At 37.0% G+C, this 13,967-nt stretch overlaps 1 protein-coding gene across 1 annotated transcript in view; it reads left to right on the top strand.

Moving 5' to 3' along the window:
* The window catches only part of FREM2 (FRAS1 related extracellular matrix 2), a gene marked incomplete at both ends in the record, with an annotated part of 128,583 nt that overhangs the window by 90,798 nt on the left and 23,818 nt on the right, over window positions 1-13,967 (top strand). Inside the window, 8 exons of the mRNA XM_080361630.1 lie at window positions 1,906-2,055; window positions 3,974-4,183; window positions 4,428-4,625; window positions 6,570-6,734; window positions 6,813-6,995; window positions 9,582-9,712; window positions 10,587-10,745; window positions 11,626-11,929. Of these exons, the coding sequence (XP_080217756.1) occupies window positions 1,906-2,055; window positions 3,974-4,183; window positions 4,428-4,625; window positions 6,570-6,734; window positions 6,813-6,995; window positions 9,582-9,712; window positions 10,587-10,745; window positions 11,626-11,929 (1,500 nt within the window). The remainder of the gene's footprint in view (window positions 1-1,905; window positions 2,056-3,973; window positions 4,184-4,427; window positions 4,626-6,569; window positions 6,735-6,812; window positions 6,996-9,581; window positions 9,713-10,586; window positions 10,746-11,625; window positions 11,930-13,967) is intronic.

Below are 13,967 nucleotides of genomic sequence, written 5' to 3'. Positions count from 1 at the left end.
AAGTTTGTCTTTCATTCTGGAAAGGTCTTTCATTCTGGAAAGGTTGATGACCTTGATAATGCTCAAGCAGGTCTATGCATCTTCTCTAGTATTCAGTAAATACATTCAATTCCATTCAGTTTTTCACAGCCTATGATTTTAGTTTTATCAGATAAGTAGAGAAGCAGCTGCATTTATTTTCAGTGATGTGGAATATTAATGGGTTTTGTTTGTTTACTTGTCTTTTAATAATTTATTTTGTCAGTTGTGAAATATAGGAAGAACTTTGAAAACAGAAGAGAAAATGCTTTCATCCAAAACTTCCAATTTGTGCAATTTATGTATGCAATTCAAAATGCTTTGGAACTGCTGCCTTCTCAGATAAAATTTTGGCTTAGTAATAACTGAGTAACTACTTTATATTACTTCTGGTTAGTTTTAATTAAAATACTATTTTACATTGTTGAGCTTTCTATAAAAAGAAATGAGCAGTCTACTTCAGAAGAGATTGTTGCCATAAATTGTGTAGTCAGTCAGATTATCTTCAAGTACTTCAGAAAACCATAGATATTTTGTCTGGTTATCCTACAAACCTCTACAAAACCTTCATAGCACAATGTCTTCACAACATTTGGCTTTATTGAGCTTATTTGTAGTCGAAAGCAGGTTCTTCAATTCCAAAACATTTGTTCCACTGTAATAGAAGTCATAGATTTTGCAACATACGTATACTGTTAGGAAAATTTGGCTGAATCATGGAAATGATGGGCTTACCATTAAAAAGGATTTATGTCTGCTCCTTTGGGTAAATTGTAGCTTTTCTATGCAGTAGGCAGATCTCTGTAGAACCATAAACTTTGCCAGTCATTTGCTTTGATTTTTTTCTCTTTTTATTATGCTTGATGAATAGGAGGTGTTCTTAGTGCCACTGATAGAGCACTGGTTAATTCTATGTTTTTTGTCGAGTTGGCCATATGCTATATGGTATTTTGAAATGCATTTGTGATTATTGTAACCTCGTGATTAAAATATTCTCACTAGGCAACAAAAGAAAATTGTGATGAAATAGAAAGAGAATTTGTGTAGGTCTTCAAATTACATCCCAACCATTGGGGAAGGGAGATATGATTGCGGCTGCACAGTGGGGAAACTGAGACACTGTCTGTGTGTGCTTGCTCTTCTGTGTTTGAAAAAGGAATGGAAGGGATAGCAAAAAGGAAATGATAGACACCCAGGATGAAGCTGGGCTGTGTTCTTAAGCCTGTTTATTTTGTGAAATTGCTGTGGTTAGAAAAACTGAAGAAGGGAGGAAAAAGGAGGATTAAAAAAATGTCTGTTGAGTGGGATAACACAACCTCCTTTGCTTTCTTCTCTTATTTCTTGTAAACTGTGGAACTTTAATATTAAGATAAAAGACTATTCACATTCCAGTTTACATGAAATAAGATTGATTTTGTTTTAAATGCTAGATGCAAGGGAATTAAAATTAAATAATTGCCCCTTCAGTTAGCTGGAAAACATTCCCAAAAGCAGCTCTAGTTATATATCATGTGCCAGTCTGGTTTTAGCAACAGGAATCTGTGAGAACATTCAAGTTAACGTTTTGTTATCTATATTCACCTTTGTCTGTTTGCACCAAAGTAAAAAATGCAAGGAATTTTCTGGCCTGTGAACAGGACCCAGCTCAAATAAGTTTAATGAGATAACACATTTGGTTTATAATTGCTGTCCCCAAATAGACAAACCAATACTTGAAAGGAAGCCAAAAAGAAAACTAGAAAAATTCTAAACCTTAAAAAAAAAGCTTTATTTCACTTACTGAGAATAGCAAAGTGTTCTCCGTTGTATAATGTGGATTTTATTCTCTCTTGTTGCCTTTAATGCAAGGTAAAGAAACATTTACAGAAATTATTCTTCTTTCATCAGAACCAGCATTCTACTTTGGAAATGATGAATACTACGTTGATGAGAGTGCTGGCTATGTTGAGGTACGTGTCTGGAGGGCTGGAACCGATCTGTCTAAAGTGGCATCTGTCACAGTGAGGTCTCGCAAGTCTGAACCAATAACTGCGGAGGGTAAGTTATTGTTTTGCTTTATTTTCATAACACATCTCAACAACAAATGCTAGTACTTTTGGTCTTGATATAGATTCGACTACATAAGATGAAATTTATATGTCCTTTGCTCTTAGCAGATCTTTCTTCTTAGAACAAATTACATAGGCACAGAATTTCTCTCAAAGAAACCAGAGGAGGAGCAACTGTGAAGTCCAGCACTAAGAGAAATGCTTTCAGATATTCATATAGAACACTTTCCCACAAAGACAGCTGATTGCTGCCTCAACAGCACACTGGGCACAGAGTTATAATCACTGACAGCATGCAGAGTTTGCTCCTCTCATTTTTACTGTAGACAATGAGACATTATTATCTAGTATATTGTTCAGCAAGAGGATTGTCACAGCTCTGAGGTTCTGTGATGTTTTTACAGAACCTTTCTCTGCAGAATCAAGTGTCAGTGGACTCGATTTTTTTTCTTCTCACTAGCCACAATGTTTAAAACTAAGAGATTCATATATAGACAGCACAAAAATTATCTCCCTTAGATGCTTATCCGGAGTATAACTGGACACTAGAGTTTATCCTCTCAACTAATTTTCAGTGAGGCAAAGTTCTTTAAAACTTTATTGTTATTTCAGGAATATCTAAACATCATATATGTATGTATCATACATAACATATAAGATAAACATCATATTTTTCACTAAAAAGAACACTATGAAATCTGAAAAAAATATATGATTACTGTATTTCTGAACTTACTTTGTATGATCCTGATGTCTTTGTCTCATCCTGAAGTTTTTCTGGGGGGAAAAGAAATATTTCCTTACAATAAGAATGTTAATTCATTGTGCCAGCACCTCTAGGATTCAGGACTGGGAATGACACAGCTCGTGGGCTCTCCAGTCTGTTGGTCACAGTCTGAAAGCTCTGACACGGCTTGGCTGCCTGTGAAGCCATGAACCTGGTTCTTGGTCTTACGGAGCACAGCAGTGGATCTGCTGCACTGAGTTGCCAGTCCTGACAACCTGCCTGAGAGGCTGAGCTCTGGAGCAGGGACTCCAGCCAATGCCCATCTGATAATGGCCTTTAATCTTGCCAAATTTTGTCAAAATCACAGAATTCCAAGCTGTATTTCAGTGAAACAATTTTCCCCAAAGCTTTGGTTCAACAGCTCTGCTCTTCATCCTCCCAAAAACAAACATTTGAACTCTGTCCTACACTAAAGTCATAGGTTCCTCTAATGCTTTGGATCCAGGATGCAGTGTAATATTTCAGTCAGTATCTTTTTTTTTGTTCCTTCTCCTTGGTTTGTTATGGCTTGGCTTGTTTTGCGTAACACAAAATAAAACAAAACATAAAAGGAAGCCAGACTCAGAACAGTCTGTCTTTAACAATAAGGTGCCAGACACCACCTGGCATGGTCTGTATCAAATTAAATGCTTTTAGTTTCCATTCATTCTGTTTTACACATCTCCTCTGAACTGCAGTTCTTTCTTGCAGTCTGCTCACTGGCCTTTTCTCCTTCCCTTTTTACATTATGGTCTCAAAACTTCCAACTTTGTTACAGAATTATATGAACTGTCTTGCCAAAAGACTTTGCTTCATCTCCAGACTCTCTCAAAGCTTTGTGCTTAGTTTCATTTCTCACTTAAAATAAGCTTTATTAGCTTTAGTGGAATAACTATTGGTTTACAACAGAACAAAATCAGCCCCATTTTGTGGCTTTTATCACTAAGCAAAAACTGACTATTGTATAGTTCAACTTAGATGGTCAAAAGATATCTTTGTTTTACATGACTGCCAAATTTAGCAAATTTTAAAATTATGTTTAAAAATAATTACCTAAAATTAACTGCCTAATGGTAGATATTTTCAATTGCATGTATTGCTGTTTATTCATAGATATTTTTTATCACCTTTTCATTGATAGCTGGCGTAGATTATGTAGGCATCAGTCGTAATTTGGATTTTTCCCCTGGAGTCAATATGCAGACATTTCGCGTGGTAATTTTGGATGACCTTGGACAGCCAGTGTTGGAAGGAACGGAAAAGTTTGAGCTTGTGCTAAGGATGCCAATGAACGCTGCCCTTGGAGAACCCAGCAAGGCCACCATCTTCATTAATGACTCAATCTCTGACTGTGAGTAATAATTTTTTGTAGTTTTTCAGATTTATGCAGGAGGTGGATGACTGCAATACACAGACAGCACTTCTTTTGAATCACACGTTTTAGCTGTAGGCAATACGTTAAGTCATTTGCTGCCTAGATGCTTATGGTATATATCAGGTACAAAGGAACATAACCAAATTTGAAATAGTGGAGGGAAGATATGGTAAGTTTTGCAATTATACTTTACACATGCTTTTTATGTTTTTCTGCCCAGTGCCTAAGATGCAGTTTAAAGAATCTGTACATGTAGGCAATGAAAATGATGGACAGATTTCTGCCATGATATACAGGAGTGGAGATATCCGATACACATCCACTGTGAGATGCTACACAAGGCAAGGTTCAGCTCAGGTAATGATGGACTTTGAAGAGCGTCCTAATACTGACAGTTCCATCATCACATTCCTTCCTGGTAAGTTCTTATTTTAGAAGTCTACTAGGTTTTGGTTTGCTTTGCCTTGCTTTGCTTTGGTTGTTTTGTTTTAATTGTGTCTTCTCTTAAAGTCATGCCAAAAAGTCTGCTCTGGAAAATCAGAGTTTTTCCCTACACAGGAGGTAGAGTGCACACAGGTGATGTCAAATTTTGCTCCACTTCTGATCCAGAGGAATAATCAATAGCAACTAATGGGACATATCTTTACTTAGGTCCAGCCTGAGTGCCAGAGTCTTTTTCATCCATGGTAGCAGAAGCAGATTCAGAGTAGCACAATAACAGAAGCACAGAGCTGTTGTCAGAAAGGAAACTTCAGAAGCTCTGCTCTTTGTTAGGCAGGTTTCTGATAAATATGTTTGACTTTAACAGAATGAAGTAATAGGCCTTTCAGCAGTGTATAACTCTGATTTCTGTTTAAATTTCTTTCCCAGGGAGTCTTTCCTAAGGTAATTCACTAGTATCATGTACTTAATATTGCACATCAGATATGAAACACAAATAAATCAGTGTTACTGCCTTAAAATAATATTGCCTGATTCCCTCTATTTGTGCAGAAGACAGTTGAATATTTTAGTCTTTTCATTTTACATGCACATCATATTTTTGACAGGCCTTAAACAAGTTCCGTCATGAGTATGAAATCCTTGGTATGCCCTTATCACAGCAATGACAGGCTTCATCTTTCTACAGACATGTATCACAGTTCTCTTGTAAAGTGAGTTGTTCAGTCTATCTTTATTTAGAGCTTGCCTCAACTTTTACTGCTGTCGTGGACTCCATGCCCTTGGCATTGCTTCTGTACAACTAGGGAAGAGAGTCCAGCTTGCTTGGATTAGTGGATCTGGGTCCCTTAGGAAGTGACTTTCCTCTATATTTGAATGTCACTCTATCATTTCTCCCTGAAGAGAAGCAGCAAAGAGTTCTACTTGGATCATATATTGGTTTTTATAAGCTTCCTAGCCCTGTTTAAGATGCAGCAATTTCAGTACAGTTTTCACATTTCCCAGGTAACAATGAGTAGGATGAATATTTTGGTTGTTTTTTCTTCTCCTACTGGATAATTTATTTTCTATAAGGGGAAAAAGCACCTCAGAAAATGGATGCTGTCAAAATCCTGATCTGGTTCTTCATCTTGAAGAGCCTTGTTTGGTTTTGCATACATAATGATGAAAAAATACTGTAAATTGACCTCATCTCTCTCATGTCCTAAGCTATTTCTTTTGTAAGGGATGTAGGAGTCATTCTTGTGATGACAAGCCCACTGAGTCTGACACTGGGAGCCTGACACTCTGCACACCGCTCATAACTCTTGCTGTTCTTGTAGAAGGCTAAAGACACGGCCTTTTTCCCAAAGCCTCAGAACATCCAATAAGTCTAGGCACATTGATTTGTGAGTGCTCAAATTGGAACCAATGGAAGTTTAAAAGACATTAAAATCAAATGGAATAATATAAATGAAGGTCCACACAGTTGGACGGTATCTTAAAAAGGCCTGAAATGCTTGAAATAAAAAACTCCAGATCAAAATTAGTATTAGTGAAAGGCTTTATTACTCTGCTTCCTCATACAAGTATTTATTTTCAAAATACATGCTTTGGGGGACATCACCAAAAAAGTGTTTTTTATTCTAAGATAAAAGAAAAGGAACAATATATAAAAATTGACTACACTAAATAGAAACTTGTCTTAGAGAAGTCTCAAAATGGGAGATTTCACTGAAGTAGTGAGCTTCCATACAAAGGTAGTAAAGGTAGCAATACATTCTGCTCTCAATATTGTCATGACTCGTTAACTTATATGGTGTCAAGGTGAATGACTTGGCCAGCAGAAACAGCCTGTCATTCCTTGAGCTTAGAGAGAAGTGTTATAATAAAGCAAAGGACACCTATGTTCTGCATGATATTACCTTCAGAATGATTGCAGGTGAAACTGAGAAGCCTTGTACACTGGTGCTTATGGATGACACTTTCCATGAAGAAGAGGAAGAACTACGTCTGGTTCTTGGCACTGCAAGGAGTGATTCTTCCTTTGGTGCCTCTATTGGCGAACAAAATGAGACCCTGATAAAGATTCGGGATGATGAAGACAGTAAGAAATTATTTTGTTGTTACTGGCTTTTGGAAGCCCCTTTGTGTGCTCTAAAAACATTTTTTCTTCTAATTACAGAGTCTATTATTAAGTTTGGTGAGACTAAATTTAGTGTGAGTGAACCAGAGAACACAAGGCAAATAGCAGTTGTAAAAATCCCAGTGCTTCGTCTGGGAGACACTTCCAAGGTTTCTGTCGTGAGAGTTCATACAAAGGATGGATCTGCTACTTCTGGAGAAGACTATCACCCTATATCAGAAGGTAGGATCATTCAGATGATTATTACATCCTGCTCTTTGAATTATTCATGACTGTAACATAATATTTGAAACATGAGGTAACTTTATGAATAGAATACTTTGCAACCACATCCATTAATATTTTGCTATTCAAATTCAATATAGACCTAGGTGAACCTGCCTCAGCAGGTAAGTTGGACTAGATGATCTCCAGAGGTCCCTTCCAATCCCAACCATTCTGTGATTCTGTAGTGGACATGATCCCTTGTGGTATGCAACAACCAAATTTATCTGGAATTACTAGGTATCAGTGAAAATATTTACAAAAGAATTGTGATTGCTTTGAAAACATCTGTAGCTCAAGTAACTGTGAAAGAAATGTGTGACTACTGCCTTAGTAACATTTGCGAAGTGTAATACCATTACTCTGCAGAAGCATCTACTCACAGAATATGAATTTGTAGTTGTTTGCCAAGGAATTCATTAAGCTAATGGATTTTACTCTATGTAATAATTAATGTGTATTTCTATTTACTTTTCTACTTTCATAATAATTAAGCTTGCTTTCTATATCTCTGCAATTCAATATCTTCTGCTTCTCACTAGTAATGAATGAGGAAAGAGGTTGTGCAAGAGAATGAGAAATTTCTTAGATTATAAACTTCTTCCTATTCAAAACCCACCTGGACATGTTCTGTGTGGCCTCACCTCGGCGTTCCTGCTCCAGCAGGGGGATTGGACTAGATGATATTTTGAGGTCCCTTCCAATCCCAAACATACTGTGATACTGTAATAGCCCATCCACATGACTTAGTGAATGACTAATAAGAGTTTGTAGCACTGTGATTTTTTTTCTTCTGAAGCTTATGATAATACATGTTACCAATCTGTGTTTTAAGATTAAACATTCATTGCTGGAGTGTTTTCACAGTTGTGGATAAACTACATTGGTGTTCAGTCCAGCTGAAAGATAAGATTTATTTTTGAACATACAGCAACATCATTTGGCTATCTCCAAATTCCACAGAAGAGGCATTTCCCAGTAGTGATAGTTGAAAAGCTGGTAGTAATAAGAAAATTATCAACCAAGAGCTTGCTAATTCCATTCACTTTGCATCCTGCGTTTTACAATTTTGTTCTTTCCTCCTGAAAACCACAGGCATTTCTAGTGTCAGCTCATACTTATCCTATACACATTACCTATATGCATTGCCTTGCTTATGATCTCCCTGCTGTGCACCAACAGCACATGGGAACAGAGTTTTCAAGGGGAAAATGCTACTGCAGAACAAGCAGGTCTGGGTTCAGAAGCCTTTGACAAATGCTTGTGATCTGCAGGATTTCCCCAGAGGTTTCAGGACATGGGTGGATTTAGGGAGCTTGCCTATTCAGCCAGTGGCACAAACCCCACGTCCTTAACTGCATCATCTGAAGGAAGTGTAGCAAACTGAAATCCAGTAATATTTTTAGCTCTCACACAGTATATTTATTACCACAAAGAGTATTTTCATGGCTTAATAACAATTAAGGCTGGAAGGATCATTAGATCGTTTAAACAGACTCACTGTGGGTTGCAAGATTCTCTCAGTTACCTACAGTTACTTGTCTATTGAGCCAAAGAACTTTTGGTTAGAGAAAGTATGTGCTTCAGAAAGGGCATCCAGTCTTGGTTTGAAGGCACTGGAGAGACCCAGTGTTTCTGAGTGTTTTGCTTCACTGATCAGTCCCTGTCACTTCTTACAATTTATGCCTTATTTCCCCTATGTACTTCAGCTTTCATCCACTACTCCTTGTTGTGCCTGTCCCTTTGGAGTGCAGAGCTCTTAAGCACTTGGTATTTTTTGTCAGTGACAGTGTTTCAATATACTAATCAGAACATCATTTTCTGCAAATCTTTCTGTTGTTTTTTTTTTTTTCTCCTGGTTCCTCAGTTTCTGTTCCTTGTTTGTGCTATCTTCAGTTAATTTGACATCCTTTAGAAAAGAAAGATAGTAAAAATGCACCTAACCTACTGGTTTAGTATTACTCTTACCCATTCCATACACAAATGTTAAATAGTTTCTCTACTTCTGCTTCCTTTAGTACTTAACACCTCCAAGAATCACAGTTCTCTTCTAACTCTATCAGCTAAGACTGAACTTATGACAATGACCTCAGAAGCTTTTTCAGAGAAAATGTTTTTCAAAATGCAATACCATTTTACATAACACTGGTTTGGTGCCTTATTTTTGGAAGATACTATTGTATTAAAATGCATTTTGTGTGAGTAATCAATGACAATACTTTTTATTTAGAATTATTCAGTCTTTTAGCAATTCGCAATATAATAATAATGTAATAATCCGTCCTAGATAATTTTCAAAATATTAATCGTATTAGACTAAATCCTGCTCTTTGCAAATCTCTTGATAATGATGCCTCATTTTCAGTGATTTCTGCATGTGTCCACTCCTATTCATGATTATTTTTAGCATCAAACAGGTTAAACTAAATATATTAACATTGTAATTGGAAAAGTACTAACTGCCATCTTGCATGTCTGGGCCTAGAACTACAACTTGTTATGAACAAATTTATTTTTATATGTCTCATTATTTTTTTTTTTAAGAAATTGAGTTTAAGGAAGGTGAAACACAGCACTTTGTGGAGATTGAAGTTCTCTTTGATGGAGTAAGGGAGATGAGAGAGGCCTTCACTGTTCACCTGAGGCCTGATGAGAACATGGTTGCAGAAATACAGGTAACAAACACATGCATAGTCCTCAACAATGAAGACTGGTAAACAGGCCTTCTTGCTTTCTGGTTCATAACTTTACTCTTCTTTTAAGCTTTATACACACCATTTTGGACAAAGAGGATCATCTCATCTGACACAGTAGCACCTACCCAAAACAGTTTGTTGCCAAGGCAATAAGGTTCATAGGGTCACAGAGTCCATGAGAGCTTCTGTGGAACCAAAATCTTCAAAATATCATTCCAGACACATTCTCTTTATAAAATCAGCCCTCAAAAGTCATGTCCTATTAGAAACATTGGCTGGCAATACAGTATAACCTTTATGCTGTAGAAAGAGTGATCAGGTGAAATATAACTTCTGCTGTCAAAACCATGTTAATATTATTCTTGTGGTAACTGCAGTAGCCACCCATTCTTTTTACTTAGAATTATATCATCCTTGGATTCTGTATAAAATGTTCTTCAAACTCTTTGGCCCCTTCATTGGTATCACACCATATATAGTCTGACTCCAGGTAGCCAGACAGCAGAGGCACAGCCTTTGCAGATGACAAACACCCTATTTTCCTTGGGTGTTAAAGTGTACCATGCACATTAGAGTTCTACCATAATACTGAAGTGATTCAAGAAAGCTGGAACACAAGAGGTTAAAAGGTCTGGTATCTTCAGTGTTCTGAAAAGAAAAAAATCATTTTAGCTCTTGCTTTTCTATTGTGCAATATATATTTCAGTGCCTCAACCCTTCCTCGATAGTTCATCCTGCTGAGGTTTCAAAACTTATTTGTGGACAATGTTTCAAAGACTAGACATAGGTTTAGCTTGAATTCCCTTGTTTATTTAAATGCTCACAGAGAACTTTTTTACCTTTTCATTGTCAGACAGCCAAGGCCATTGTTTACATTGAGGAAATGAACAGCATGGCAGATGTCACCTTTCCCTCTGTTCCTCAAGTTGCATCTCTTTTGATATATGATGATACTTCTAGAGCCAAAGATAAAACCAGTCCCATAGCTGGCTATCCTGTCATCTGTATTACTGTGAGTATATCTATGGAAAAATGGAACAAAGTCACTATAAGAATGGTGTCCAAAGGAGCAATTGGATTTTAAACTCTCAATATCAGTCCATATTGTTTTGACTCACACATGCATTCAATCTAGAACTATCCTAAGAGCCAGTCTAATTTTTCTGGATAGCAAATCAATTTTCAGGAGGACAAAAAACATGGAAAGATATTTTGCTTGTTCATCACTAAGAACAGTTTAATACTTGCACAATATCTATGATTGCATGACCTTACTATTTCTTGTGTTGTCTTGCCTTAATTTACAGAGTTGAAATCATTAGAGACAACAGAGGAGACATTATTTTCAATGAGTGTCCCAGACTGAAAAATTAGTCCTGTTTGTTGCAGTACTACAGGCTTCTTTCATTGTAATTTTGCAACTGAAAGGTTTGCTTGAATATTCATATGCACTGAGAAAGGTTTTGGTCCACCTGCATCTTTAGTTTATTTCTCACACCGTTGATTATGCACAGGAATGGATCATGTCTTGAATGGTTCTCCTAAGTACAAAAACACAGGAAGTCTTGAAACTATACTTGCAAAATTAGATCAAAGGGTGAAATTCAACTTAAAGTAACATGTGGGAGTGTAGTTTGTGCCTTCATAACTATGTTAGATTTTCACCTGTAAACCATAACTTAAAATAATGCTTATTTCAATAAACATGATTAGACTTACCTTTTAGATCTACCATAGCAATGCTAAAAGCATCGCTGTCAAAATAAGGTAATTTCATAAGAGATTTACGCGTGGTGCCAGTTCTATGTTGTTGAGTTTTGTGACTCTTGATAAATTAAAATCCCTTTGTCATGAACCAAATACATTTTTAACACAATTGCCTTGTTCTGCAGGCTTGCAATCCTAAATATGAAGACTTTGAAAAGACTGGTTCGATATGTGCCAGTGAGAACATCAATAATACTCTGACACAATACCGGTGGCTTGTGAGTGCACCCACTGGTCCTGACGGTGTGACTAGCCCCATGAAGGAGGTTGACTTTGATACCTTCTTCACTTCCTCCAAGATGATTACACTTGACTCCATTTACTTTCAAGCTGGTTCTCGAGTCCAGTGTGCAGCTCGTGCTGTGAATTCAGATGGAAATGAGGGTCTTGAGCTTATGAGCCCTATTGTAACTATAAGCACATCAGAAGGTAAGACATCATCACTTATTGCAAAACTCCCAGACCTCTCTTGGCTCTGAAATTCCATCCTAACAAAATCTGATGACATTATCAGGTGTTTTAACATTACAGTCTCAGCTTTTCTTCTGTTGTTCATAGAGGTGGTGCAAAAACTCTCTTCTTAACACAGAAGAGAATTGTATAAAGAAAATTGTTGCTTACCTTTGCTAATTCTCCAGATGTCTAGATAGTTATCTACATAGCAAACTCATGTTTTCAGGAGAACAGTATATGATGTGCATTGGAATTAATGAAAGGTTGTTTCTGTTATATTTTGAATTTGGCTGTAGTAATGTTGCAGTACAGTCTCATCTCCTGTTAAACATAGGAATGCTATTATGAAAACCCAACTAGAAGAAAAGCTTCATTTGGCATTCAGGCCTCACTGGACACCTGAGAATTGATTTCTTCCTTGACTGAAGACTAAAGCAACTTCTGTCCAATAACAGGGCACAGACAAAATTTTTTTCATAGTTGAGATTTTCATAATATTCATCCTTCTTCTTTCTCTGATACTCTTTGATTCTCTGATACCTAATCAACACTGAACTGATGCTGCATTCTCTCAACCAGCAGTTCCTGTAGTTTACCTCCTTTTCCCAGCCAACTATTTTCATTAAACTCTTACTGAATAACATTATGAAGCAGAGGCGGAGAACTGACATTCTCACAAGTACAGCGTGGTAGCATATGCTGCTTTTTTGTAGAAATCACAGATATTTTGTTTGTTGTATAATACAGAGAATGAGTAATTATCAGCAATCAAGGTAGATTTAAAAATGTATTTTATTACCCTTCTGCAGCCATTTTACGAGAGTCATCTGTGCTGCTTTTGTAGCTACATTAACTCTTCTGGTTTTTGTGAGATCTTACAGTAGATAATCCATTACATTAATATTCATTTCAATATCATTTTAATTTTCTTGACCTTTCCAACTAAATATTTTAGTTAAAACATTTTCTTTTTGACTAGGTTAGGGCTTTAAGGAGCTCAATAAAAGGAATTTCTGTTTACCCCTATCCTTTATTCCGCATTCTGACTGTAGGCTCACATCACCTTTGTTTGCACTATCAGGAATCCTACACCCTAAAGAGGACTCTTAGGTTATTGGCTACAAGGTGCATTGTAATGCTTGTTGAAGGCAGACAATCTTGTGCTGGGTGAGGTAGTTTGGTTATGTGAAACAGAGTGGCTATGTTACAATGCATTATTTGGTTTACACTTCACAAATTGGCAGGGCTAATTAGCTCAGGCTCAGGACTGAATTGTCATGCATGTATAATTTCCAGTACCTGAGCTAACTTGTGATGTGGAGGCCAGTTATCCTGAAGATCATGAACAACATAAAGGGAATTGTTCAATGCTATTTTGAAAGAAGTGCAGTGATCCAAGTAACCTGCCAAAATCCTTAATATTTTCAACTCTGAGGATGCTTCAGTGCATAGACCAAATTTTCAAATTCAGATTGTGCAAAAAGTTGTGTGTAGCCTCTTTAGTACATCTTAGTTGCATTTGAGAAAAAAATGACACAACTATGATATGTACAGAAGAGAAATTTCATTCCTCATGCCAGAATACTCCAACTTGGAGCTGCTGAGCCAGATGTGGTCCGCCAGAACCAATAAGTTCTCCAAGAGTAGAGCCCTGCCTCCTCTTTTCCTGTAATCTCTCAGAAATGAGCAAAGAGCAAAACACGAGAAAAGTCAACTGCTCTGATTTTCCACTTCTGCTGGCATCTTTCTTAGAGGGTCTTGCGATCCTTTGGCCTTCACATGACAATGTGCTCTGATTCCTGTGGCCAGAATGCAGACACTTCTGCACTCTCAGATTATGTGATTGCAAATCTAACCTTCTGATTTTACAAACCAGGACTAATGCTGGAACAGGTGGAATGAACCCTGGAATGTGTTTCTGAAAGAAGTTATAGATTCTCTATCTCTAGAGAAATTCAAAACTCAACTGAACAAGGCCCTGAGCAACCTGATCTAACTTTGAAGCTGGCTCTGC

This window comes from Nesoenas mayeri (genome assembly GCF_963082525.1).
Source record: "Nesoenas mayeri genome assembly, chromosome: 1".
Lineage (NCBI taxonomy): Eukaryota > Metazoa > Chordata > Aves > Columbiformes > Columbidae > Nesoenas > Nesoenas mayeri.
The sequence above is the reverse complement of the archived record's forward strand: the minus strand, read 5'-3'. Positions and strand labels throughout refer to the sequence as shown.